General features: G+C 58.5%; 3 protein-coding genes across 6 annotated transcripts; 2 read left to right on the top strand and 1 right to left on the bottom strand.

Moving 5' to 3' along the window:
* Positions 1-260: 260 nt before the first annotated feature.
* Positions 261-16,433, top strand: LOC308053792 (glycine receptor subunit alpha-4). 4 transcript variants are annotated; one of them, XM_080365505.1, is made up of 10 exons: positions 261-460; positions 3,154-3,287; positions 3,673-3,740; positions 4,500-4,723; positions 4,859-4,941; positions 5,176-5,316; positions 5,399-5,613; positions 5,925-6,074; positions 6,976-7,080; positions 9,836-16,433. In XM_080365505.1, the coding sequence occupies exons 1-10, from the start codon at positions 378-380 to the stop codon at positions 10,121-10,123; spliced, it is 1,491 nt and encodes a 496-aa protein (XP_080221631.1). In that variant the 5' UTR covers positions 261-377; the 3' UTR covers positions 10,124-16,433. The 4 variants fall into 4 exon arrangements, with proteins under 4 accessions (XP_080221631.1, XP_080221632.1, XP_080221629.1 ...); XM_080365506.1 differs by lacking the exon at positions 6,976-7,080; XM_080365503.1 differs by having other exon boundaries at positions 4,859-5,316.
* A 78-nt stretch (positions 16,434-16,511) lies between these two features.
* Positions 16,512-22,505, top strand: GLA (galactosidase alpha). The gene is made up of 7 exons (XM_080365542.1): positions 16,512-16,709; positions 17,062-17,236; positions 17,469-17,646; positions 19,074-19,165; positions 20,070-20,231; positions 20,833-21,030; positions 21,235-22,505. The coding sequence occupies exons 1-7, from the start codon at positions 16,543-16,545 to the stop codon at positions 21,496-21,498; spliced, it is 1,236 nt and encodes a 411-aa protein (XP_080221668.1). The 5' UTR covers positions 16,512-16,542; the 3' UTR covers positions 21,499-22,505.
* Positions 22,506-23,867: 1,362 nt separating this feature from the next.
* Positions 23,868-26,638, bottom strand: RPL36A (ribosomal protein L36a). The gene is made up of 5 exons (XM_080365577.1): positions 26,502-26,638; positions 26,081-26,186; positions 25,825-25,892; positions 24,021-24,143; positions 23,868-23,937 (listed from the first exon to the last, which is right to left on the bottom strand). The coding sequence occupies exons 1-5, from the start codon at positions 26,502-26,504 to the stop codon at positions 23,917-23,919; spliced, it is 321 nt and encodes a 106-aa protein (XP_080221703.1). The 5' UTR covers positions 26,505-26,638; the 3' UTR covers positions 23,868-23,916.
* Between the last annotated feature and the right edge of the window lie 134 nt (positions 26,639-26,772).

Here is a 26,772-nt window from a genome sequence, read left to right as displayed (position 1 = left end):
AGCGCCGGGGCAGGACCTGCCGTCCCGCTCCCGCGGAGGACGCGGGCTCCAGCACAGCCCCGACGGGGCGGCAGAGGTCCCCGAGGCGGTGAGGAGGAGGCGGGCGCGGTGGCGGGGGGCTCCCCGCCGCCGTGCCCGCCTCCTCCCCGCCGCGGCGGGCGAGGCTCCGCCCGGCTCCCGGGGCCCGCAGCCGGCTGGCGCCCACCCCGCGGCGGGCTCCCGCTCGCCCGGACTATGAGGAGCGGGAGCGGGCGGGGGGCGGCGGCAGCGGCGGCGGCAGCGGCCCCGGTGCGGCGGGAGCGGGAGCGGGAGCGCCGCCGCCGCCGGCCGGGTCATGCCCGTGCGCCCGGGGCGGCGGGGCTGCGGGCTGCGGCGGGATGGGCGCGCTCCGGGCCGGTGCCCTCGCCTTCCTCCTCCTCCTCCTCCTCGGCTGCCTCCTGCCCCGGCGCGGCCCGCTCAGGTGAGCGCACGGCGCGGGTCTCGGCGCTGCGCGGCCGGCGGGGCGGCCCCGCTCGCGGGCCGGGGGCTGCGGGGGCAGCGGCTCTCCGCACCGCACCCCCCCGCACCTGCCCCCCATCCCCCGGGAGCCGCACTTCCCCTCCGGGACCCGCGCACCACTCCCTCCCGGGGACGGATCTCTCCTGCGGGACCCGGGCAGCATCTCCCAGACCCGGAGGTGCCCCGGGACCCCCCACTCCCGATCCGGACCTCTCTGCAGGGGCTGCTCCCCCCAGCCCCAACCCTCCCAGCCCCAATCCGGAGCTCCACGCAGGCCGCTGGAGCTCCCCCAAATCCGGCCTCACCCTCCTTTCCGCGGGACCTTAACCCAGCACCCCGGGGACCCACCGGACGGTTCGTGTCCAGCCCCAGCGGCACGCAGGCGGGCTCTGCCTGTCCCCCGCAGCCCCTGGCCCGGTGCTGGGTCCCCACTGGTCCCCCGGACCCCAGGGCAGCTGGGGCCCTGCCACAGTGGGAGAAGGGGCGAGCTGAGCCAGGTGATGGCCCAGGCAGCTCCTTCTGCAGGGCTGCAAAGCCCCTGTGATGCCCAGACCCTCTCCTGGCTCAGGGTGTTTGGGGGGGCTCAGGACAGTCCCTAACCTGGCCCCTGGCTCACCCAGCCCAGTGAGTGCCCCAGGTCCCGTGGGTGCAAGAACAACTCTTGGCCCACTTCGGTGGAAAATCCAAAGCCCACCGGTCCCTTTTTCCATCTCTGGCCACCTTGTTGCTATCTGGGACAAGGTGGGATGCAGGGTAGAATGGGCCAGGCAGGGAGTGTTTGGGGGGCTGCAGTGCCCCTGGGCTGAGACCGCTCCCTGCCCTCACTCTCCCTCTCACCAGCCCATCCAGTACAACTGTGTGAGGGAACCGCAGCGTTTGTGGTGGGGAGGGGGGAGACCGTATCAAAATGTCATCACTTCACATGCGGAAACTGCTTATCTCAGGTGGCATTTTTAGGCAGGCATGATCGTTTTCCAGCCCCATTATCCTCTCGCTTCATGGAGGTGCTGAGCTCCAGGGCCCCGCAGTGCCTGGGTCAGGTTAGTGGCAGAGTCCCCTGGGGCAGGCAGTGCCCAAAATGGGGAGCTACAGCCAAACCTTGGGAAGAGCCCAGACCCAGGGGCTGTGTGCCAGCATGGCTTTGCCAGTGATGCTGCTGGAGGTGGCTGCACCCGGGGCACTTCTGCACCCCCTGCAATCCCCGGGGTCTGAGCATTGCTGGGGCTGCAGATCTGCTGCTGCTTCACGGAGCTAGCTGTCGCAGTGCCAAGGGAGCCTTCCTCCCACATGCTCCGGGGAGAACCCTCATCTTCCTCTCCAGTAGGGGAGGACAAGGTTCACAGCTGTGAGGCAGGCAGAGGCCTGATTTAATTCCTTGTTACCCTCTTGCAGCTCTCCTCCCAAAGGTGCACCTTTCTAACACAGCTCCCAGAAGGGGACTTGCTCCCAGCCTTTTGCTCTTGGCCAGGACCAGTCTCTGGTACTCTGCTGCCCACCTCCAATTAAAGGGAAAACCTCCCTGGATGGATCATTTTTGGGTGGCCATTGTGGCCATTTCTAACTGGCAAGAATGCATATAAGCCCCTCCGGGGTGAATCCTCTCCTGAGAGGAGGTAAGGAACAAGGTGTGTTGGTAGGAACAAGGGCCTCAAGGGGTCTCAGCTCCCAGCATCATCCTTTGCTTGTGATAACACGGTTGTAGTTCCAAGCAGGAGTGGGACCCACCTGGGCATGGACCTGGCAGAGTTATGAGGCAGCAAGCAGCAGCACCAGCAATATGCTCAAAGCTTTTTTTGGGTCTAGAGGTCTCCAGCTAATTCCTCTCCATCACAGCCACATGCCTGTCAATATGGTGAGCGAACATCTCTCGCATTGTTTCTTGAAATGATCATTATAGACTGATGGAAGGAGAGAGACTGGCAGGCTAAGATGCATTCACAAAAATAGCCCCTCCAAGGTCAGTTTAAATAAGTCTCCATCATTTTGGGGAGTGCTGCATGGGAAAGCTCATGTCAGCTCCACGCCACAGCCGGTGGGAAGATAGGTTTTGCTGCTCCTCTCCTGCCACATCATCTTGGTCCCTGGCAAGGTGTCACAACCCCAGCTGTGCTCCTGGGAACCTCATCATTCAAGCCAGAGCAGCCCATGGCTCAGGGGGTGTGTCGTGTCCCCCAGGCCAAGCCCCCCAGGCCATGAGTCTATGCCAGGCAGAGTACCGATGTTCGCTCAGCAACTCAAGCCAGGGCTTGCGATTGAACCCAGGGAGGGTCCCTCCCCACTTCCCCCCTCCAGCACTGGAACAGAACCCATCTGCTATGCACAAGGCCATTGCCCGCTGCATCCCATCCCAGCCCCACCCCTCCCAGCCCCAAACACCATGCCAGGGGACATGGCAGGCAGGGACTTTGTTGGTAGGGGGACAGGCAAAATGTGGGCGTGTGGCACTCAGACTGTGGCAGGCAAGGGGGCAAGCCACCAGGATCACAGCGGATGGAGGAAGGGGTCCCAGGGTCAGCACGCTGACTCAGCACTGGAGCAGATGCGGCAGGGGCACAGCCGCTTCCCCTGCCAGCTGGCAATCCCGGCAGGGTGCCAAAATGTGCCTGCAGACCCTTGCTGCCAGCAGGCAGCTAACCTGCCTCCTCTGCCCTGCAGGCTGGTCTCAGGGCGGGAGGAGATTAAAGCTGCTTCCCGAAGCTCACCCCAGCCCATGTCACCCTCTGATTTCCTGGACAAGCTTATGGGACGAACGTCAGGGTATGACGCCCGGATCCGACCCAACTTCAAAGGTAAGAGGAAGATGTGAGGTTCCCAACCCTGGCAGTGATCCATGCTTATGGCTGCCCCAAACCAGGGAATGGGCAGGCGTGGGTTTGGGGGCAGGACCCTGACACACATTCTTTCATCCCGGCACCCTCCCCAGAGTCCTGGCTGCTCCTGCAGTCACAGCCGCCTTGCATGTGCCTGCTGGGCCTGCCGGCGTGGGCAGCTGCAGTGCTTGCAGGGTGTGCTGGGGTTCACCCCGACACACTACAGGGGTGAGCCCAGCAGGCAGGGGGATGCTCGTGTGCATTCATCCACACAGCACGTGGAGGAGGCATCACCCCCACGTGTGTCTGTGTGGTGCACGTCTCCCCAGCCAGCGGCAAGAGGAGGCTTCATGCTGTTTTCCAGGTCCGCCTGTCAACGTGACGTGCAACATCTTCATCAACAGCTTCGGCTCTGTCACTGAGACCACCATGGTGAGGGTTTCGCCAGCGTGACGGGCTCCTTTCCCAGTGCGTCAGGGCTGGTGGTGGCTCTGCCAAGGATTGTGCATATCCCAGTGCCCGAGCCTGTGGCCGTGATCGGGGGAGTCCTGTGAGCCCTTGCCCAGAGCCAGCTCTGGCACTGTGGTGGGGACATGCAGAGCCATAGCAAACGGTCGTGGCTTTTCTGGGGTCAGTTAATCAGAGTTTGGCTGTGTGGACCACATTCCCCATGCCTGAGCTGGGAGAAACACCCCAAGGGGTCAGGGCGAGGTAGCTGCTGGTAGCTCCACTGCCTGCTGCTTGCAGGCTTGGCAGGTACATTATAACACAAATGAGCAATGTGTCCCCACCATCTCCAGCCTCCTCAGGTGCATAAGGAGCTCCTTTGAGGATGCCCAAGTGCTAAAAATTCCTTGTTTGTGCCACTGCAAAGCCTTGATACTGTCAACCATCACATCAACCCCTCCCTACAGGGCCATAGAGCCTTGTGAGAAACACTGCAGGCAGCAGCTGCTGGTCCTCCTACTCTTCCCTCTCCGCTTAGCTGCTGTGGCTTTGGTTTTTTAATTTCCCCTGGCTGCTGGACAGCGTGAGAAGGCTCCTGAGCTGCCCCTGTCCCACGTGTGGTTAGTGTCAGGCAGGCAGCACATGCAGGGCTGAGCCTCCACCAAGAGACCCCCCTCCACTTCCTCCTCCTCCTCCCTGGGCACCATGGGGTGCTCCCTGCTGATGCAGTGCCTTCTGCCCCAGGACTACCGGGTGAACGTGTTCCTGCGGCAGCAGTGGAATGACCCCCGCCTGGCTTACCGCGAGTACCCTGACGACTCCCTCGACCTTGACCCCTCCATGCTTGACTCCATCTGGAAGCCAGACTTGTTCTTTGCCAATGAGAAAGGGGCCAATTTCCACGAGGTCACCACCGATAACAAGCTGCTGCGCATCTTCAAGAATGGCAATGTGCTCTACAGCATTAGGTAGAACCCTCTCACCCTCTGGTGCAGTGCCGAACTGGCGAGGCAAAGATTTGCTCCTTTCCTTCCACGGGGCAGCTTTTCCCCTTCAACTGCCCCAGCCTTCAGCAACCCTCTCCTTTCCTCTGCCTCCTCCAGGCTGACTTTAATCCTGTCCTGCCCCATGGACCTCAAGAACTTCCCCATGGACATCCAGACATGCACCATGCAGCTGGAAAGTTGTGAGTATCTAGGGGGCTTCAAGCTGTGCTTCATCCCCCCATCCCATCCCGTCCTGTCCCATCCCATCCCATCCCATCCCATCCCATCCCATCCCATCCCATCCCACCCCATCCCAAAGGTTGGCTTCTCCCTGCTTCTGAGGGAGGTGAGCAGGAAGGAGTGGTCATTCATGGTGGGGATGAATGGGGTGCATATCCCCCACCCCAGCCCATGGTTCCCTCTGTCCCCTCCAGTTGGCTACACCATGAACGACCTCATCTTTGAGTGGCTGGAGAAGCAGGAGGCTGTGCAAGTGGCAGAGGGCTTGACGCTCCCACAGTTCATTCTCAGGGATGAGAAGGACCTGGGCTATTGCACCAAGTACTACAATACAGGTGAGTACCCCGGGGACCTGCTGCCATCCCTCACCATGGCCCAGGGGTCCCTCTCACCCATCAGGGCTGTCTTTCCCTGCAGGCAAGTTCACCTGCATTGAGGTGAAGTTCCACCTGGAGAGGCAGATGGGTTACTACTTGATCCAGATGTACATCCCCAGCCTGCTCATCGTCATCCTCTCCTGGGTCTCCTTCTGGATCAACATGGATGCGGCGCCAGCACGGGTGGGCTTGGGCATCACCACTGTGCTCACCATGACCACACAGAGCGCTGGCTCCCGTGCCTCCCTGCCCAAGGTCAGTGCTGGCTCCATGCTGGGCTCCCACACCGCAGCCTGCCCAACATACCTGGGGTGCCCACTGCCCCCCTGCCCCCGCCCCGTGCCCTAGGGACATCATTCCCTTGGGAATGGCTGGCTCCGTGCCAGCTAGGGCACCACACTTGCTGAGGGGGAAGGAACGTGCTGCTGCTTGCCTGGGCGAGCTCTGGCCTGCGTGTCCCGGCTGAGAGGGCTCCTGTGCTCCTTGGCAGCGGGTCAAACCTGGCAGTGAGGGGGACAAGTGAGGTGGGGGGCAGTGGGTCCCTGAGCCCCCTCTCACCCTTGCAGGTCTCTTACGTGAAGGCCATCGATATCTGGATGGCTGTGTGCCTGCTATTCGTCTTTGCCGCCTTGTTGGAGTACGCAGCCGTCAACTTCGTCTCCCGCCAGCACAAGGAGTTCATGCGCCTGCGCCGGCGCCAGCGGCGACAGAGGATGGTGAGTCCTTCCTGCCACTGCTGTCACAATGTCTGCCCATCCTCAGCCACCAAGGGGACACCCGGGCCTGCAGGGCCAGCTTCTCAGCAGCTACCGGGGCAGGGCTCAGTGCTGGGCTGTGTCCCACTGCCCAGGGCTTGCGGCCAGCCCCTCCAGCACAGCAGGGACCCATGGGCATCGCAGTCCTGTCTGCCTGACTAGCACAGTGCACAGCACCCATGGGTGCCCCAGGCCCTGCCAGCACAAACGTGCCCAGGGTGCCATCCTCCTCCTGCTGGAACATCCCTAAGCTCTGCTTCCTCAGAAAAAGCAGAAAAATAAACAGCGATGGTGGGGGAAACGGCATTCCCCCTTACCTGCAGCCCCAAACTGGGGTTCCTCACTGTGCCGCAACAATGACTGGGGCTCACTGCTCCATCAGGGCGGTGAAGCACCAAGGGGACCTGGTGGCACCAAGGGACAGGGTCTGGGCTGCAGATGGGAGCACAGCATGGCCTGGAGAGGCATGGTCCCTCACTGGCAGGACAGCCCTCCCCTCCGGCAGCCCACTGGCACAGGCATAAGGCCTGTGAGATGCTTGGGTAAGGCGCACGGCTGCCCCACTCTCATTTTCTTGCCATAAGCACAACATGAGGCACCAGACCTCCATGGAAAACACAAGCACACGTACACACCGCACAGGCTCGCAGTGCCCTGTGTGGCCAAATCCCTTTGGCACATGCTGAAGACAGATCCCAGTGCCCAGGCACTGCTGGGGGGGGCTTTTCCCCCCCACGCAGAGCCCCCAATCCCCTGTTATCCCCATCCCGGCACCCAGAGCTGCTGTCCCTGGGGCCAGGGCAGAGCCATCCATCACCCGCTGTCCTGTTTCTGTTTGGTGCACTCTGTTGGATGCCAAAAGGGCCTGAGCAGCGGGACAGCCAGCCTGGAGTCCCTGCGGCAGCTGAGCAGCCAGCACGGCGGCGAGCACACCTACACGACGCTCTCGCAGCTCTCCAACTCCCGGGTAAAGCACAACCCTCCAGCAGCTCCCCCCACAGTGCAGCACAGTGCACCCCCAGTCAGCCTCACCCCGCCTCCCCAAAATAAGCCCCCAAGGAGCTGGCCTCAGGGGCCAGCAAGGGCCTGTGGAAGAAGCAGGGCAGAGACTTGCACAGAGCATTTGCCTGTAGGATGGAGCTGCTACTCCCTGGGCTGAAAAGAGATTTGAAAGGGATGGGAATAGAACAGAGTTCCCTGGAGACACCCCCGCTCCATGCCTCAGTTTCCTTTTCCATAAAGCAGGACCAGTGCAGCCCCCTCTGCCAAGGGGTGAGTGATGCTGGGGCAGACCAATGGCCACCCCTGGGCTGCTGCCCAGCTGCCCAGGCCATGCCCACATCTCTGGCAAAGGTGAGGGCTCTGCCTGTCCGTCCTTCCCGGCACAGGCAGGTCTGTGGCACTTGCGGCTGCCTGCAGTAGCCCCAGTGTGGGCAGTTGCTCAGGGCACACGGGCCCTTTGCAGCTTGAGGTGTAGGGAGGAGCGGTGGGGCAGGGCAGGCTTCCAGGCTGGTGTGGGGATGCCTGGGTATGACCAGGGGAGGAGATCAGGTCTGGTACATCCTTGCCTCCCCACCTGCCTGGGCTGCCCCAAGCCTCTCCTCTGCCATCATCAGGCCTTGGATGCCAGGAGAGGCTTCCTGGCTCCCCCCAGAGCGCTCCCCTGCTCCCTGCCTGCCACAAGCCCTGAGCACCCGCTCCGGGAGACAAACATCCACCTGGGCAGGGAGGGGGAGGCTCTGCCGAGCCTAGGAACCATCTGCCAGCTTAAAAGAGACCAAAGTGCCACTGCTCTGAGGTGGAGGCTGCAAAGCCACCCTGGGGTGCCACCAGCAAGGCTCTGGTTGCAGCCAGGAACACCCTGGCTTGCTGCTGGGTCAGAGACCGGAGCAGAGCCCCGGTGCCCACAGGTCCTGTGCCAGCGCTGCCTGACACAGCACAGCCTGGGTGCCACAGCCCAGTAGCAAATCCCTCCCACAGATCCCGCAAAGCTGGGCCCTGGGAGCCCCCTGCACTCGGCCTTGGCACCCAGCAAGCACCCTGGGGCTGCCCCGACCCAGAGGGACCCAGCTGGGAGGACTAGCATCCCCAGTTTGCCATCTCCTCCCCCAAATGCCCTGGCTGGGGCTGCTGCCTCCCTGGGCCAGGGGAATAGCTGCTGCCTCCCAGGGCACACAGTCCGTCTATCCCCCATCCCCCCATCCCAGTCCCCCGTCCCCTGGCACAGTGTCCCCTGGGGCAGCCACAAGCACTCAGCCTGGAGCAGGGGAATAAAACTCTGCTGCAAATGAGAACTGATCTCAGCAATTTGAGCCGCTGCTGCTCTTCCCACTGAGAAATCTTGCTTAGCTGGTGGATTGCTGAGTTAAATAAAGATACCAGGGTGCAAGCTCTCTGCATGAGATCCCCCTTGCCGGCTGAGCGCCTGTGCAGGCTGACCTCAGCGAGAAAGCTGCTCTCCATGGTTTGGAGGGCAGTGCCAGCTGGAGATGATGTCTGGGATCCGGCACCCGGGCTGTGTGCAGGCATGGCGTGAGGTGAGGGGCTGGCCTCCAGCATGCCCTGGGAGAAGAGACCCACCGCAGATGGATAGGGCACAAGCAGAGCAGAGGCAACACGAGCCACAGAGACCAAAGTGGCCTGTGGGCTCATCTAGAAGCCAGACATGCAGCCTGGGCTTGCATGTGCCAGCCCCTTGCCAAACCTTTGCACACGCAACACCCCAGAGGACAGAAGAGCAGGACGAGGCGAGTCACTAACAGTGGGCAGCTGTTGGTGGGGAGGGGCATGGGCACCACTGGCATGCACCCAAGTGGCCACGAAGTGACCAGAGCCATGCCGCAAACAGTGGCAGTAGACTGCGACCGGAGGGTGAGGGCAGGTGCCTGGCTTACACGGCACTTTTGAAGATTTTATAGGCATGCAGCTTCACAGGGAAACTGCCCTCTCTGTAGCCTCCCACCAGCATGGGGGGAGTTGGGGTGAGCAAGGGCAGAGAGACCAGCAAGGAAGGAGTCCAGCTCGCTCAGCCCCGCTCCTCTGTTGTGCTGGACAGCCCCCACCAAGCAGCCATAGGGAGAAATGGGGGTCTGGGCCCTTGGAGGGACCTGGGGGGCCTGCAAGTCCTGATGGTAGCCAGGCTCCTGCATCCCTGGCCAGCTCTTCCCTTGCAAGCTGCTTGCCTCCTCCTATTCACTGACACAGGCACACTTCCACCCTGCAGCAAACACAGCTGTCACAACAGTGCCTGCACCCCCAAGCTCTCTGCACCCCAGGGTAACCTGCCTCTCAGTGCAACCTGCATCCCCTGCACCCATATGTTCCCATCTCTCCCTCCACCATTTCACCCCCAGCCCCTCGGCTGCCAGAGAACCAGGCTTCCCAAGTCCCCAGGCTGGAGCTGGGTGGAGACCAGAGGGATCAGTGTCGGGCTGCCAGGGTCAGGGTTGCCCTTGGATGCTCCCTTAAAACACGGTCCTGATGACAAAGCAGTCGGTCAGTGCTCACCTCCACCTGCACACGCCACTGCCTGCCTCTGCCCACAGCCTGCTTTTTCCTGCACACTTTGAGCTTTCTGAAAAAGCACCTAACCTTGTGCTGGGCACTCACATGACTGTATCGCCTGGCGGGGGGTGTCTAGGACATGCAGCCACAAATGCCTGCTCACCCTGCAGTATCGATGTCCATGGGATGCCCCAGCTGACAGCCTTTCCTTTCACCAGGAGGAAGAGCTTGTCCGTGAGAGTCGCTTCTACTTGCGAGGCTATGGGCTGAGCCACTGCCTGCAGCCAAAGAATGGAGCTGGGGAGGGCCCTGGCATCTACAGCCCCCCACCAGCCAGCATGCTGCTGCGGGAAGGGGAAAGCCTCCGCAGGCGCTACATTGACCGGGCAAAACGCATTGACACCATCTCCCGAGCTGTCTTTCCCTTCACCTTCCTGGTCTTCAATATCTTCTACTGGGTTGTCTACAAAGTGCTGCGCTCGGAGGACATCCACTCGGTGCCCTGAGGCCTGGAAAAGCATGACTGCCTCTCGGTCTGATGTCCCAGTGCGCCCAGGCACCATGAGCTCAGCCAGAACCACGTTCCCCTCTGCCCTGGAGCAGCAGCACTGCCAGGCTGGGCCTCAGAGCCTGGACAAGTGGCAGCTCCCATGTCCCTTTGGAAGCTGGGGTACCAAGGGCAGGGATCAGCAACCCCAGGTCCTCTCCTGCCTTCTGCATGGTGTCACCCCCAGGTACCCAGGGATGCTGTGCTGCAGGGGGAGCCCCAGGTACCTGGGGATGCTGTGTGCCAGGGCACAGGGGAGGTTCTGGTACTGAGGGATGCTGGTGGCCAGGGAACACCACTTCCCAGCCAAACACTCTCCACCTCTCCGCTCCTTCCATGTCAAGTTGCTGCTTCTTCAGGCTGCATCACTGAGTCATGGGCCGCAAGCAGGCAGGCGAGAGGGTGCAGTCCTCTCTCCTCCCCCGGCCTGGAGCTTGGTTGCAGGAAAGAGCACACAGCACCCCTGCCTGAGCTCGGACTGTGTGGGATGCTGGCTATGGCCCCATAGCCCCCAGTCCAGCAGTGGACAGGGTGCCTCTGGCCCCTAGCCAGCTCCAATGCACAGCAAAGCAGTGGGTCGGGGATGCTTCTCTCCCTGCAGAGCCCAGAGGTGCCCACGATGCCCGCAGCTGCAGGCGGGACTGTGGCAGGGACACCGGGCAGAAGGCTCCGTTTTCTTTGAGGAAATGCCAGCCCTGGGGCAGGCAGCAGGTGAGCCCAGTCCTGCTGGTGGTGAAGGGACACAAATGGCCATTGCAGCTGCAGGGAGGAGCTGCTTGGCACTGGGGAGCCAGCACTGCACTCCTTGCAGGGTAGGGCCCACAGCCCATCTTCTGATAGAGATTTTTAGGATGAAAGTAGTGGGGGCAGCTTGGCCTATCCTTTTGAAGGAGTAGAATGAGTGGTGGCATCCCCAGACTGCTACGTTCCCACAGCACCACAGTGCCAGCAGAGAGCTGGAGGTGAGAACCGCCCTGTTCCCCAGCTTTTTCCCCACCCTGGCACCCAGGCGCGGTGTCCCCCAGGCAGGTTCACCCCTGCTGCTCCTCCACTGGAGAGGAGAGCATCCAAAACCTCAACAAGACAAGCTCAGCAAGGCTTCCAGCCCTCCAGACCTGGATATCCTCTGTGCTTAGCAGGAAATAAAAGCAGTAGGTGATGTTTTTGTAGATCCTACAGAAAGAAATGTGTTGATGCTCTCCTTTCCCCCTGCTCACAGCCAGCCCAGGGAGGGCTGCAGCCCAGCAGAGCCCATCTCCCCACAATCCCCAGTGCAGGAGGGTGCCCAGGGTCTTCCAAGCAGGGCAGGATGGAAACTGGATTTGCCCCTTTCCTTGGAGGCTGTGGTGCCACCATTTAACAGCGAGGGCCCCAGTGACCCGCCTATCATGGCAAAAGGGACCCTGCAGGGTGGGCAGGAGGCCAGCACTGCCTGATGAAGCCAGACCTGGGCAGAGCCCCCTGCCATGGCCCCCAGCCCCACTCCTCAGGCAGGCATCACCCTCTCCATCGCATGAGTCACTGGGGGCGAAGCCCTGCCATTCCCACCCCCTGCCCAGCCCCTCCAGCCCTGCAGAGCACTCAGCCACATGCACACATTTCACAGATGGGGCAAGTGGAAGAGAACTGGCCCCAGGCCACTCCCAGGACCCACCAGGACAGCTGAGCCAGCTCCATCCCACCGCCACTGCTGTGCATGCCTTCCCAGCTGGGGGGGTCCCCACAGGGCCCCACCGTGCTTCCAGGTCAGGCTTTTGGGACGTGTTTTTGGGAAGGCTCCGTTTGGAGGCAGAGGAAGGGGTTGCACCTCGACTGCTCAGCTCACCTGGCACCCAGTGCCCAGAGGCAGCAACGGGGAGGTGCCAGTGCCAGGCAGCGCTCGCAGGCGCTAGGCAGCCAAGCCACCCTCTAGCAGCGGTGGGTTTTTAAACAGCATCAATCTTCCTACGCAAATAAAGCCTTTCTGGGATTTTCAGTGGTGTGCTGGGGGTTCGCCTCTTCCAAAGACCCTACAGCCAGCTCCAGGTGTGTGGGAGGGACGTGGGGACAAGGGTACAACAGTCCTCTGGGGACAGAAGCCCTGAACTGCAATTGCACCCCAAGGTCATTACTTCCAGGGGTGATTTTTCTGACACAATTGGCGGTGACTGTCAGGTTTTATCTCCCATGTGGGAGACACCAGCAGGGCTGGGCAGGAGCCCCCCACAAGCTCCCAGCCCCAAACCTCATCACTTTCCTTGCCCCCCTCCAGCTCTGTGGGGTACTCCCTGTGGTCACTCCAGCTCCTTTCCACCCCACCCGGGCTTGGCCAGGGGGAAGGACCCAAGATGGGGCAGAAGTCGGGTAGGGGGTGCTTCGGCTCTGTGGTGGAGCTCAGACACCCGAATGCAGGCAAGCATCCTGATGGGTGAGCCTCCCTGTGCGGCCCCTTCGTGCCGGCTCGCTGGGCAGATGCCAGCCTTACAGAGCTGCCAGCTGTCCCAGGGGGCTTACGCCAGCCCTGCAGTGCCATCCGGGGCCAGCACTTTTGTCCCCAGCTGGCACAGGGGCAGGCAGAGCCTGCAGCTGAGGGCTGAGCACCCGAGCAAACATCAATCTCCCTCTGTCCTCCTGGCCAAGTTTCACAGACCGGCTCTGTTGGTACCTCGCAGCCCCATCGCCTGCCCAGCCCCATTGGGGTCTTCTGTGGCAGGGAAGAGAGAAAGCAAATGCATCCATGCTGGTTTGGTGCTGGTTTTTTTTCTTCAGATGGGACAAATCAAACCCCCCAAAACCTTTCTCCTGCCCCCACCCCAAACCTAGAAAGGATGCAGCCAAGGGAAGAGCTGGGAGCTGTTTCACGCCAGTGCGGTGTGCCCAGTTTCTTCACTCCCTGCTTTCCTTTCTCTCCCTTGCTGAACATCAGGTCTGGGCACCTAGTGTCTGGAGATGAACGCTGCCGTCAGCCCTAAGCCCCCTGGCTCTGAGAAACAACACGTCCCAGAAGAACGAATAGGGTAAAAAGCCAATACAACCTTCCTAAGTTAAAGCTCCCAGGTCCCGTGTGCTGGTCACAGCAAAGTGCGGGGGGCCTTGCTGCTGGCACCGTACTTGCAAAGGCATGAGGGGAACGCTGCCCCACAGATCTGCAGACTCTTGCAGCTCCGGTGTCCCTGGGAGCAGTTTCAGGGTCAGGAGCAGCACTTAGCCCCCCCCTACCCCTTGTCCTCCCAGCAGCCCAGTTTGAACTGGGACCTGCTGGGACACCCACAGAGCTGCAGGGCTGTCATTGCCCTCCAGCACACAGTTCCAGCAGGTTGTTCACATCCTGGGGACAGTGGCAGAGCCCAGGCTGGGGGTGCTGAGCCCCATGCCCTCCTGTGGGTTGCAGCATGGCCAGAGGCCAGCGCAGGTGGCTCCATCCCCCAGCAAAGCCCATGGCCTTCTGACAGAGTCAGTTTTCCACTTCCCATCCAAGGCCGTGCACTGCAGGATGCATCCCAGCCACCACGGAAAGCAGCTGCAGGCATGGGACCAACAGCCATGGCCAAGTTAATTGCTAGTTTAAATGGAAGTTACTGGAGTTACTCTGGGTTAATGGGACTTTCAGACAGCAAAATGATCATCAGCAGCACCAGCTGCTTCCCAACAGCCCAGGGGTGGGCAGCCATGGGCACACACAGGTTTGGGGCAGCACAGCCCCCTGCCAGCCCCAAGGGCTCCCCGGGGCTCCTGCATGGGGCCGAGCAAACATGCTCTTGGCCAGGCACTGTGGCAGCATGCCAGACAGGCCCCTACTCTGCCAAGCACAGAGGGCCTGATCCTGCTGGAGCTGAGCTGTGCTGCTGCGCATGGTGGCACTGGGGCACCAAACCTTCCCTTCCTCCCCCTCTCCCTCACCAGAGCCTCCTGCATGCACCCACAGCCTGGAGCTGCCTTGGGGCAACACCAGCTGCCAGAGGTTGAGCAAACCACCCTGTCTGGATGGACCAATGCCCGCAGGAGAGCATGTCCCATGCTGCTCGGGACATCAGCTTCGGGGCCAGGTGAGCTCTATGCAGCAAGAACAGGTGACAGCTTTTGTGGGGCTCTGAATACCCAGTGCCCTTCACATGTTGCCCGGGCACAGATTTTTTGTTAAAGAAAATATCAAGCTCCAAAGTCAGAAAGCCAGTCCTGAGCGGGCCAGGGCTGGTCCTTACAGATGGGGAAACCAAGGCACAGGGAAAGTGACAGGAGCTGGACTGGCAGCGTGCCCTGCTGTGATCCAGTCAAGCCATGGCGCACAGGGCCCTCGCAGGACTGCAGTCCTGCTACAGCCGGCCCCATGGGGCAGGATCCTTCCACCCCAGGGAAGGTGCATGTGCAGGGCACTCAGGCAGCGTGGCAGTGCCAGCACCCCAACCCTCAGCACAGCTCTGCCAGCACTGCCTGCGGACAGAGGAGCCCCAGGAGCCCAAAGGCACTTTGGCCCCCAGTGTGTCCCTGTGATCTAAGCTGCAGCATCACCCCACAGCCCACCTCTGCCCGCTCAGAGGGGCTTCACTGTACTCTGCCAAACCCCACACCCCCACGGCCACATCCACCCCCCCGGCAACACTATGGGACCAGCCTGCACCACCCAGGGGAAGCCAACCAGCACGTGCAGGCCACAGGGCACCTCACAAGTTCCCCAGCCCAAGGGATGTGGGTGCCAGGTATCGCAAGGGCAGGCAGGACACCTGGCAAGGGGCAGTAACAGAGGGCTGGAGCCCAGACACAAGCAGGGATCAGCCCTGCAGTGCTCCCAAGCCCTGGGAATACGGGATAACTGCCCAGCTCTGGGCTGTGGTTTTGAACAAGAAAAAAACAAAGCGATGAGGTTTTCCAGCTCCCAAAGTGGCTTGTTTTGTCCGACTTTGAGAAGCCTCTGCGCTTCAGCCCCTCAAGGGCCAGGGGGAGGACCCCGGCACTGAAACAAGGAACAATTATCAAACCACAGGCTCTGAAGAGCTTTTGTTCCCTGGATGCACCAGAGCAGGGATCGGAGGACACCTAGCGAGATGCCTTTGATGGACATGCACGCGAGCAGCGCCCAGAGAGCCCAACACCATGGCAGCCCTGGCCCGGCAGTGGTCCCATCCTGCTCCCCCCCTGCTGCAGTGGGGCCCACGGTGAGAGCTCCAGTGGAGCTGCAGGGGCTGGCCCAGCCCTGGGGGAGATGCACAGTGGAGAAGAATTGGCTCCTCATTCCCTGTTTCCTACTGTTCTCATGGCTGCCTTGGCAGGGAAAGCCTCCAGCCTCCCTGACAGGCCGCACACGCTGCCTGTGCCGGTACCTCCAGCAGGGTGAGGCCCAGCCATGCTCACAGCTGTGACTCCTGCAAAGACAGAGATGAAATCTGGGGCTCACCTCAGAGATGCTGACTGGGATGCAGGTGCCCCTCACAGCTCTCTGGGTGCTGCTGACACCAGCATTGCCCATTCCCAGAGGTTCTTGTTTCAACCCCCAGTCAAGCTGATTTTACTGGTGCAAACAGGGCAATGCCCGGTGACTATGACTTATTCTTGTGGCTGAACTTGTTTGAAAAGAGACCACAGTCTTTCAGTGCAAAAATCTGGATGAGCACAGGCACCCCAGGCAGCGATGCGCTGGATCAAGCCCCTCAGGGATCCCCACAAGCCGGCAGAGCAGCAGCCAACAGCCCGGCCATACCCGATGCTCCGTATCACCTATTGCCAGTGCTGGATCCAACCCCAGGCTTCACGGATCCTCGGATCCCTGCCAGAGGAGAGCCAGGCTCTGCAGAGACCCCATTCCCCTACCCCACCTCCCAACCCACAGCCCTGTAAAACACCCCGAGCTCACGGCAGTGGCCCTGCCAGCTCCCCAGCACGGCGGCCGGCACCCGAGGGCCCTGTGCTCCGAACACCTCAGAGGGGTGCAGGGACCCCCGCGGGGTGAGAGGGTAGCGGCGACAGAGGAGGAAGGCGAACAGGGGGACGAAGCTGCCCCGGGGCGGGAGGTGCCTCCAGAGGGTTCGTTACGGAGCTGCTCGCGGCAGGTTCTGAGGCAGGTCCTAGGCCAAGCCCCAGGCCCGGGGGGCAAATTCCTTCCACAGGGCCCTGCGCTCGCACGGGTGGCGGTGACACCGCACACGGCCGACGCGCCGGCAGCCTCGATCAGCGCAGCCGCCCAGCACCCCTCGGGGCCGCGGCGCTGCAGCCGGGCCGGGACACTGACAGGCAACCCAACCCAACCCCGCCCCGCCCCGCCCCGCCCCGCCCCGATCACATGACCACTCCGCACATGACCGGCAGGGGGCGGGCAGCAGTGCGCCTCGCTCCCCAGGATTGGCGCAGCCGTGGCTCACGCCGCGCGGCGATTGGCCGCTTGGACAGTCCGTCGTCGCGGCGGCCATGGCGGCGGTGCGGGGGGTGCTCCGCTGTGCTCTGGCGGCGGCGGTGCTGGCGGCGGCGCTGGCGCTGGACAACGGGCTGGCGCGGACGCCGCCGATGGGCTGGCTGCACTGGGAGCGCTTCCTCTGCGCCACCGACTGCGCCACCGACCCGCACCGCTGCGTCAGGTACCGCCGGCGGCCGGCCCCGGTGCCCCGCGGCCCGGCCCCGGGAGCGGGATGGGGAGCTCCGGCCCCAGGGGAGCCCAGCGGTCGGCACTGGGGGGGTGAGGGCCGGGGACGGCCGGCCCGGCGCGGTGCTCTGCGGCCCTGTGCGCTGGCAGCCGGCGCGCCCTCCCCGCGGCAGGGCGGAGAGCCAGGCTGGGCCCCGGGCGGGCCTTCCCTGCGCTCCGCCGTCGCTGGCGTGCCCACGGCCGGGCCGGGCCCTCGGCAGGAGCCGCAGGGCTGCCGTGTCGGTGCTGGCAATCGGGCAGCCACGTTCTCCGCTTTCTTTCTGGTGGTGCTGCCTCCCCGTGCCCAGCGAACGGCTCTTCGTGGAGATGGCCGATGTGATGGCTGCCGAGGGCTGGAGGGACGCAGGCTACGAGTTCGTCTGTATTGACGACTGCTGGATGGCCCCGACGCGGGATGAGCACGACAGGCTCCAGGCTGACCCAAAACGGTTCCCCAGTGGCATCCGCAAGCTGGCTGACTACGTGAGTGCCACCCACAGTGGTGTAGGGCAGTGACGGCAGCTGGGGACCCGACCTGCCGCTGTGTTGGGAGCAGGGATGGAGAGGGAGGGCTGAGTGGGGAACAGCTGCGTAGCTGCTGAGCTAAGGCCCTGCCTGCCAGAGTAGGGTTTTGCTTCCCTTGTCATCCCAGTGCTACCTCCTCCTGCCCCACAGCCGCCCCATCCCCAGTTCTCTTTTCTGTCTGCACATACAGGTCCACTCCAAGGGACTGAAGCTGGGAATCTACAGCGATGTGGGGAACAAGACGTGTGCTGGCTTCCCTGGCAGTTATAACCACTACGACCTGGATGCCCAGACATTTGCCTCCTGGGGTGTGGACTTGCTGAAGTTTGACGGCTGCAACTCTGGCTCACTGGAGCTGCTGGCAGAAGGTAGGCATGGGCTTGAGGCAATACTGTGCCACGGGGAGGGAACATTCTGCAGGCAGCAGCAATTCTAGGCCCAGGGTGGGCTCCAGGGAGTTGTTTCTCCCCGAGCATACTCGTTTAAGGGATTTGCTTGGAAAAGCAAGTATGAGACTCAGTTTGCAAGCCCAGAGTGGCGAGTGTTTTTTACCTGTTCAGCTTCCTGGAACTTTCACTGCTTTGCACAGCTTGAAAAAGCAGCTTTCTCACACCAGAGACCACATCACGGTGAGTGTGGAAACATCAGCAGTGTACTCTGGGAGCGCTCTATGCAGACTGCTGCCTCAGCTCTTAACACAGCAGAAGCTTTGCCCTTCTGCGGTGCCTTTACTGGAGACCTCAAAGCATTTCACACACTTAACACTTAATCCCTTTGCTGAGGCCATGTCAGCATGGATTAGCTTGAAGCTAGAACAGCCTGTGTCAGTCATAAAAATAGCAGTTATCAGGGCTTTTAACGGAAAAAAAAATGAAGGGAATGCTGGCATGAAAAGCCTACTGGGGTTTTCATTTTAAAGCATGCCAGTGTAAATCCCAGTTCAGAAGTTATTTGCACACAGGTTGGCAAGTCAGCAGCTGAAAGCTCAGTAGTTTACTGTGCTGAGGGAGCTTGGCTACAGGCTCTGCAAGCACAACCAAATCCCAGCAGCACAGGGGCAAATCTGCAGAAAGAACGATGCAAGTCAGAAGGCACTTTTCTCTTGACTGAGCTCTTGCTGCTGGCGCAGTTAGCACCATGGTGTTTGGCAGCAGGGATCCGGCATGCAGTCCTGGCCCTGTCTGGCAGGGAGAACCTGCCCAAGTGACAATCCCATCGAAGCCAGTTAGTGGGGCACATGCCAGCTGCTGCAGCCAGGAGCACAGCTCAGCACTGTAAGTGACAGCTGAGCTGGAAGCTCTTGTTGGATCATATGTGTAACCCAGATGCAATCCAGTTGTAGTGAAGCAGTTCCAGGTGAGAGAGTAAACTTTTTGTTCCCTCCCTGCTGATTAAAAGGGACTTAACAGAGCTGTCGGGCAGCTGTTGTCCCAGCAGCTTGATAGATAACTTGTAAGCTTGATAAACTTGTATTTCCAGGTATCCAGAGGAAAAAATGCCATACAGCAAAACCATAGCCTCTTCCTACAGCTGTATGTACAAAGAAATCAGCAGTCTTAGAGCAATAAGCCTGCACATGACCTGTAGCAAAGCTGTGAAGAAGCTCACCTGTCCTTGGGAAGCAGGAAACTGGCTGCAGACTATAAGCTCCCCTGTCCTCCCTGTGGTGGTTCAGCCACTGTAATATGTTCAGCCTTGACTTCGCAAGAGTTGAACTGAAACCTGAACCTGTGACATGGGACTGGTTCCTCTGTTTGATCAAGGAGATTGTGTAACCTCTGTCCTCTTCTTTTAGGTTACAGGCGCATGTCTGTGGCCCTGAACAAGACTGGAAGGAGCATTGTGTACTCCTGTGAGTGGCCTTTCTACTTGAGACCCATGCAGCAGGTAAGGAGTGCTTCTCAAGGCTTATCCCGGGGCTGAAAGTGGGAAGAACAGAAAAGCATTAAGACTGCAAAACAGCCTCCTGAGAAACTTGGTGCTTTCTGGTCTGACAGAGAACAAGACTATAAGCTGGAAGGAAAACCACCTTTTCCTTTAGGGCCCTGAAGTATACCTGAGGTGACTCTGCTGAAAAGAATTCAGTAGGATCCTGCAGCATGAAGGCACAGCCCAGCTGGAGCATGCCAAAGAACACAGCAGCATCCTTCTGCTTTGTCTCCAAGGAACCAAGCAACAAAACACGGGCAATACAGACACATAGCTAGCGGATAGTTCGGTGTTATTCCTCCTGGATACAGTGCTGCAGACTCAGCTTTACAGTCACCTCTAGGGACTAGGAGAGAGACTTTAGGACAGCCTATTTAATAGGAATCGCCCACATTGTTTACCAACAGATTTCTGCCTGCCAGGGTCTGTAGCAGACATGTTGCTCTCCACCCAGAGCTGGCTTCCCCTGTGCCACCACGACAGGATGGTGCCATTCTCTCCCACTGGGAGTTAAATGCATTAGTCACCAAAGGGTGTAAACCCAGGAAATGGCAGTAATTACTGGGATGTCACAGTTTAATCCCTCTGGCCCAGTCACACCTTCAATAAAATAGCACTCAAAGGAATTTTCTAACAAAGCTAGGTGGCCACAGCTGTTCTTCCAAGGGAAGCAATAGTGTCTGAAGCTTGGCAGACCAAAGTTATTGGGCACAAGGCATTCTAGGATCATCCAGGTAGCTGGTGATGGACAATTGTTATTATAGTTCTCCCCTAGATTATTCCCAATCCAATCTAGCCATGTGTACGGTCCTGTTCTTGTACAGCAAGGCTCTCTGGCTAATCACACTCATTGTTTTGGCAGCCCAATTACACGGAGATCAAACAGTACTGCAATCACTGGAGGAACTTTTTTGATGTCTATGATTCCTGGAGCAGTATCAAGAGTATTTTGGACTGGACAGCACTTCACCAGGGCAGCATTGTGAAGATAGCTGGGCCAGGGGGCTGGAATGATCCTGACATGGCAAGTAGAGCAATGCTCACTTCCCTTGTGGCACCAGCAAAAAATCCTTTTGTCAGCTGTAGGCTGAGAAGTATGGGAAGGGAGAGAATAATGGGCAAAACATTGAGGGCAAGGGCTCCAACAGGGCCTGAGGATGAGGAACTTGGTAAGAAGGTCCCTGGCTGGAAAGGGGAAGAACTGCAGCTACAGACAGTACCAAGGAAGCGCTGTCCCTGTGTACTGCAGCCTCTACAAGCAGTGCCAGCGCAGAATACAGCCGTGAAGGTGGGAGGGGGTCTGCAAAGTGCTGATCTCCCACTAGAGGGAAAACCCCTGGGTGCCGACATTGTAAGGAGTGACTATCTGCATCGAAAAGCAGATTCTTAAATGCTGCCTAGCATCCTAGTTAGGGATCCTTCTTTACCTCCACCAGTGGTTCATCCTAAATTGCCACACTAGTCATGCCTTGCCTTTCCCAACCAGCTGGTCCTGCTCCTGGTGCTCAGTCTATCTAACTAGTCCCCAGATAAGGGTCCACCCTCAGCATCCTGTCATTTATTAGTGTGGCCCAGTTTCTCTTTGGCTGGCAGTGTTACTGGGCATTTTTGTTTTCTTGTCACAGCTGGTGATTGGAAACTTTGGGCTGAGCTGGGACCAGGCGGTGACTCAGATGGCAATGTGGGCTATTATGGCAGCTCCCCTCTTCATGTCTAATGACCTGCGACACATTAGTCCTGAGGCCAAGTGGCTGCTCCAGAACAAAGAGGTTATCGCCATCAACCAGGATCCACTGGGCAAGCAGGGATACCAAATCACCAAGGTATGGCAGGACCAAGCTGGGGGGTGCAGGCAGCCAGCCCCCTCAGAAAGGGGGCACTACGTGGGGTGTAGAGGGGAGTGCTCAGGGTTTGGGAACAGCCCAGCGAGCATACTTGTTCCTGAAGCTGTCTTTTAACAGACAGGCATGAAGAGCGTCAGTTCTGCCTCCCCTAACATAAGCCCTGGGTTTATTTTCTCTTGGCAGGACAAGAACTTTGAGCTGTGGGAGCGGCCACTGTCTGGCCAAGCCTACGCTGTGGCAGTGTTGAACCACCAGGAGATTGGGGGACCCCAGAACTTCACCTTCTCCCTCACCTTCCTCGGCAATGGGCTGGCGTGCAACCCAGCATGCTCTGTCCAGCAGATCCTGCCAGCCAGCAGGGACTGGGGGGTTTACAGCTGGGTCTCCTCCTTGAGCGTGGAGGTGAACCCAACAGGCACCGTGCTGCTGAAAGTAGTGGCACTATAGGAAGCACAAATTCAGTCTTTTCATAAGCCTCGGACTCTGTCTAAACTTCTTGTGACAAGAAGCCTGTCTCCTTCTTCCATGCAGGGTCTTTGTTCTTTCCTCAGGCATTCACTAATCAAGTACTTCTAGGTGGATTTTGAACCTTTAGCCTGATGTGACAAATAGGCATCACTGTCACCAAGAGATAACAGGGAAAGGGGTGCTGCTTCTCTTCTGTTTACCCTTTCTCTGGCATCTCTCCTAACTCCTCCTTCAAGGGGCTATAAGGGCCCCAGCACCTGTTAACATGCACTGCCGCTGCCAGTCAAGGAAATGCAAAGGATACATGCAGCATCTTACAGCTCTCCTGGAGCATTTCAGGGACAATAGGGAAATAAATCCTGGCTGCCTTGCTCTTGCTTTTCCAGGCTGGGGCACACAGTCCCAAGAACAAGAAAAGCTGCTCCTACCCTGCTGAAGAAACCCAACACTCCTCAGAACGCAAACTGGGGCACACAGTCCATGAGCAAGAAAAGCTGCTTGTACCCTGCTGAAGAAATGATGTTCTCACAGCATGGACATCTACCTTCTGACAACTCAGGGACTGGCCTAAATCACTGCACTTCTTAGCAACTGCTTCCTTGACAACTGCCTGCACAGTATAAATGTGATTAAGTATCGTGCCTTAGGACTTGGCTTTTGAAGGTGTCTCCTTACCCCAAGAGTCTTCCTCTCATCAGTGGCTGTCACTTCCCTTTAGATGACAATTCCCTGCCTACCCTTCATGAGACCACTGGGATCCCATTCCTCAGTGAGCCACCTTCCAGAAATCCCGGTGTGCTTGCTTTCTGCTGCTGACAGCAGCCTTTGCATTAAAAGGTCCTTCTGACACAGGAGATGGATACTAATCACTTATGTAACCATCACATACAAGTATGTCCCCTTTTGCCTCCTACACAATCAGGGCATCTTGATTTGTTCTTATATCTGTGATTAAGCACTTTGATTAAAATGTCCCTTAACAAGGATGAGCTTTTTCTTCGTTCCACTCTACAGGAGTACAGCATGGTATCTGAAATCAGGTTTTAGAAAACAGGCCAGTCTGTTCCAGTCACTAAGTTCCTGTGAAATTTCTCATAATTACAAGCAGTGCCCAGTAAAGTTGCCAGGATGCAGCTATGCTGTCCATCTCACGGGCAGAGGCCAAGGCCACTGCTGCCAACAGCTTAAGCAGCAGGAGTTTGAAAACACCAGTCACATCAGCCAGTACCGAATAAGCAAAAATACAAACTGTGTTGCAGTTTGGTAACTGAGCACTCTGTTCCTATGAAGATGTGAAGAGGCATTTCTCCATCCTCCAGCTCTACATTCACTAAAAGAAAGAACTCTGCATTGCATTCCCAGCATCTGCTGCCAGGGGATTCACCAGCAGCACGCTGCCACCCATGGCTGATCCAGTCAGAGCCCAGTGTAGGCTGTCCTGTAACCCACCGTGCTCTTGGTAGCTGCCTATCAGTCACGGCTCATTTGAAACTTCCACTTCCGTGCTGTGTAGGAGCTTTTAGGGAAAATTCTAAGAGGTGCCAACAGCAGCCAGCCACAGGACAGTGGACATGCAACAGCATGCAGCTGGTGTGAAGCTGTCCCTCTCCCTCTTTGAGCTACCATTACACTCACAGCCACAGTATGTAACCACTGCCCAATGGTGCAGGTGATGCTCCTTCCCATTAAGCCCAGTACTAAACCCACTAGTTGCTCCAGGGGCTTTGCTGATGCATTGCCCCTTAGGGCAGCACAACTGTTTGTGAAGAGGGGCCTACAGCCAAGTGCAGGGGCTGTTGGGATTACTCTGCTCCCTACTGTGTTGAAACCCTTGCTGGGTGCAGAGAATCTTACCTCCCTCTCCTTTTGGGAAAGGGCAGGAAGAAAAAGGCCTACTCTGGCAGCTCTGCTTCGCCCCCCCCCCCCCCCCCCCCCCTTCCCAATCATTACTTCATCTAGCAACTATTCAAATTCACCCTCATGTTCCTAAAATGGAACTGCTATAATAGAGACATGACCTGTTTTAAATGAAACAAGCTGCAGAAGTTCAGAGATGGCCCTTTCATGGAAGCTCATAAACAAGCCTGGAGCAAAGCAGCAGTACAACGCTCGGGCAGAGGAGCCACAGTGCAAAAATCCAGTAGAGCCTCAGGCTTTACATATATTCTAAAACACCCTTCCCTAACACAGCAAGGTGATCACAGCCATTGGCAGGGTTTCTTCAAAAGTCATCAGATTACAACTGATCACTTCCTAAGCACTTTGCAAGCAACAGCTTCCTGTTGGGTTGATGCATGTGCAAGTCCCACCCCACCAGCAAGAGAAGGTACACAAAACTAAGCAACAGATCACTTCCAAATACTTTAATAAGGTCCGTAACAACAAGTAGGATGGAGCTTAGAACTGGATCACCTGACCCTGTAAGAAGGAAAAGACAGAGCAAGTTTATTAACTGCTAAAATGTCACCACCCTTTCTCAGCCACACAGTATACAAACCTACCTTCCTCTTCTTGTCTCCTCCCAGTTCAAAGTGCTTGCACCTCTTAATCGCCAGCATCCTCTTGGACCTGCAGTTGGGCTCCACACACTCCAGTCTCAGCACGATCTTCTTTGTGGTCTTAGCCTGGGAGGAGAGAAGCAGAGTGTATCAATGAACAAAACATCCACAAGCAAACAAATTGCTGCTCTTAAGAAAAAAATAAATATTACCAACAGAGTTAGACCCCCTCCATTAAAAGCCAGAAGGCACCTTAAGGACCCATGCGGGAGTATAGTGGGTCTGTACCATCACAATAAGGGACGCTGGCAAAAGCTTTTCAGTGCGGCAGGGCTGGTCCCCTGCAGAGATCAGCCATCCTGGAAGAAAGTCTGTGCCAGTTAATGCACCAAGGAACAGGCACTTCTGCAGCGTGGGAGGACGCTGACAGTGCTCAGAAGTTCAGCAAAAAGCCAGACCGAACAACCATCTGAAAGCAGCACAACTGATAAAACTTTCCCCATAAGGAACGGCAACACAATGTACTGAATGCAGACCCACAGCTACGGACAAGTTTATGAAGCCCAAAAGACTACAGAGGGAAGAAACCAAAGCTGTGAGGCTACTGTAGCAGCTGGACAGGGCTGTAACCACTAGTTGCAAGTCTTGGCCAATCATCCATATAGTGCTGACTGGGAAGAAAACAGAAATGGGGATGGCAATGGCAATGTGGAGAGTACCAAGCTGCAAGAGCACTACAGCTGCTTCGTGTACCCTGCTTGCAGAAGCATTTTCTGCAACATCTCCCCACTTCCTGGCAGAAACTCAGCTTGAAAAACTGCTGTACTGTTTTTTTTATTCCTGCTGGAAGACTTCCTGAATGTCTCCAGCAGAACACCAGGGCTCTCCAGCAACAAGCCAAACAGCTCTAAGCATAACTAAACAGCTCACACTAAACAACTCACACCCGTCGAGTTTTGCTTTTCTGCTGTAAACACCATAGATTTTGTCCTCTCCCCCACTCCATCTCCTTGGCAGGAGATGCACAGAGGCACAGGGAAAACCTGCTGCAAGATTACAATCCCAGGCACCCACACTGAAGAGGAAGGACGACAGCAGCAGGTTTCTGCAACTCATCTGTAACAGAATGCACTGATGCCCTTGCACTGCCGCTTTGAGACTCTGAGGAAAGGCCTTATGCAGCAGCTCTCCTTATGCAGCTGCTCTCATTTACTGGCTCGGCAATATGGATTTCCCTGGAGACAGCTGACTGCAAAAAACAAATGTCATGTCCTGTGGTACCCCCCAAGAGCTGCACACGCTTTGTTTTTATCATACCCTTGTCAGTGAAGGCAGCCTCGCTATGCAGAGTGCCTCACAAACCCAGCAAAATGTTTCAGTGAAAACTACTAACACTTTAAGAACATTAGGAAAGCAAGCAGCAGGCTCCTTTTCCCTTTGCTGTACTCTCCCCCTTGGGCAAGCCGTGAAGAAAACACTCCTTTCATCAAAAGTACTGCTTCCAATAATACCCCACTCCCCAGCAGCACTAACACTCCCTGCAGAACCTGCTCTGTAAACACATGCTACATTATTCCTACAAAAAAAAAAAAGGAGCACCTACATGAGACAGGAGCAGGAGGGAAGATGAGCAGATGTAGATAAGGAACATTATGCTCCCCAGACAGCACTACCAGCAAAGAGCTGCCGTAACACAGCTTGAGCACAGGACCACCACAAGGCTGCAGGAGGCCGAAATATCCCTCTTCAGCTGGGCATGTAGATTGCCAAGAAAGTTTCAGGTCCTCCTGCCAGGAACAGCACTCACCTTCTTACGGAAGATAGGCTTTGTCTGGCCCCCATAGCCGCTTTGCTTCCTGTCATAGCGCCTCTTTCCTACAAGAAGAAATGGCTGTTTAGGCAACAACTCAGGACATGCTACAAGCACAACTGGCATTCCTACTAAACCCCAGCAGGCCTCAGGCTGCAGCTGCATAACCGATGAAGAGCAAACCCCTCTTCTCCCACAGCCACCACCCTGGCAGGCCTACCCAGGCCGTGCCCCAGAGCCCAGCCGTTCCTACCCTGGGCGTAGAGAGAGTCCTTCCCCTTCTTGTACTGGGTGACTTTGTGCGGCTGGTGCTTGCCGCATTTCTTGCAGTAGGTCCGACGTGTTTTCGGGACGTTGACCTGGAAGGGCAAGGAGAAACGAGTCAGCACGGCCAGGACCTACGCTGCAGCCCGCAGAGAGGCCGCCCAGGCCGCGCTCCTGGGGCCCCCTCGCCCCAGCGCTGCCGAGCACAACCCGACCGCTCTCCCCCTCCCCTCGGAGAGGCCCGGCGCCTCCATCCCGGGCCTACGGCCCCTGCCGCCGCCCTAACCCAGCCTCGCCGCCGGCGAGCACCCACTGCAGCGGCCAGCAGCTCGGGCGGTCGGAGCGAGCCGCTGCCGGGGCGGATGGCGGCAGATAGAGCCAGCCCACAGCCAGCTGCCGCAGGCACTCACCATCTTGCCGCCCGCAGCCCGAAGAGAAGGGGCGCGCCGGAAAAGGAAGCAGATGGGAGCGGGGAACCATAGAGAGGCGGGCGCAGGGAGGGCGAGCGGCCCGTCAGGCACGGGGCCTGCAGCGCCGCCTCCCGGTGGGAGGAGACGGGGGCGGCGGGCGGGGGGCGCTAGGGGGCTCGGGGGTGCGGGGTTTGCGGGGCGGGGGGCTGCGGAGGAGGGAAATGCCGGGCGTAGGGGCAGCGGGCCAGTGGCTGTGGGGGTGCCGAGGGGT

The sequence above is a fragment of the Falco punctatus genome (assembly GCF_963210335.1).
Source record: "Falco punctatus genome assembly, chromosome: 15".
Classification (NCBI taxonomy): Eukaryota; Metazoa; Chordata; class Aves; order Falconiformes; family Falconidae; genus Falco; species Falco punctatus.
This window is presented reverse-complemented; position numbering and strand designations above follow the sequence as displayed.

Excerpts from the sequence above, each read along its gene's own strand:
- LOC308053792 (XM_080365503.1), top strand. The coding sequence starts at position 378 with ATGGGCGCGCTCCGGGCCGGTGCCCTCGCCTTCCTCCTCCTCCTCCTC. Across the intron at positions 3,741-4,499 it reads CTGTCACTGAGACCACCATG|GACTACCGGGTGAACGTGTT; the intron begins GTGAGGGTTTCG and ends CTTCTGCCCCAG. Across the intron at positions 5,614-5,924 it reads CCCGTGCCTCCCTGCCCAAG|GTCTCTTACGTGAAGGCCAT; the intron begins GTCAGTGCTGGC and ends TCACCCTTGCAG.
- GLA (XM_080365542.1), top strand. The coding sequence starts at position 16,543 with ATGGCGGCGGTGCGGGGGGTGCTCCGCTGTGCTCTGGCGGCGGCGGTG. Across the intron at positions 19,166-20,069 it reads ACTTGAGACCCATGCAGCAG|CCCAATTACACGGAGATCAA; the intron begins GTAAGGAGTGCT and ends TTGTTTTGGCAG. Across the intron at positions 21,031-21,234 it reads AGGGATACCAAATCACCAAG|GACAAGAACTTTGAGCTGTG; the intron begins GTATGGCAGGAC and ends TTCTCTTGGCAG.
- RPL36A (XM_080365577.1), bottom strand. Across the intron at positions 25,893-26,080 it reads GGACTCTCTCTACGCCCAGG|GAAAGAGGCGCTATGACAGG; the intron begins GTAGGAACGGCT and ends TTCTTCTTGTAG. Across the intron at positions 24,144-25,824 it reads AGCCTATCTTCCGTAAGAAG|GCTAAGACCACAAAGAAGAT; the intron begins GTGAGTGCTGTT and ends CTCTCCTCCCAG.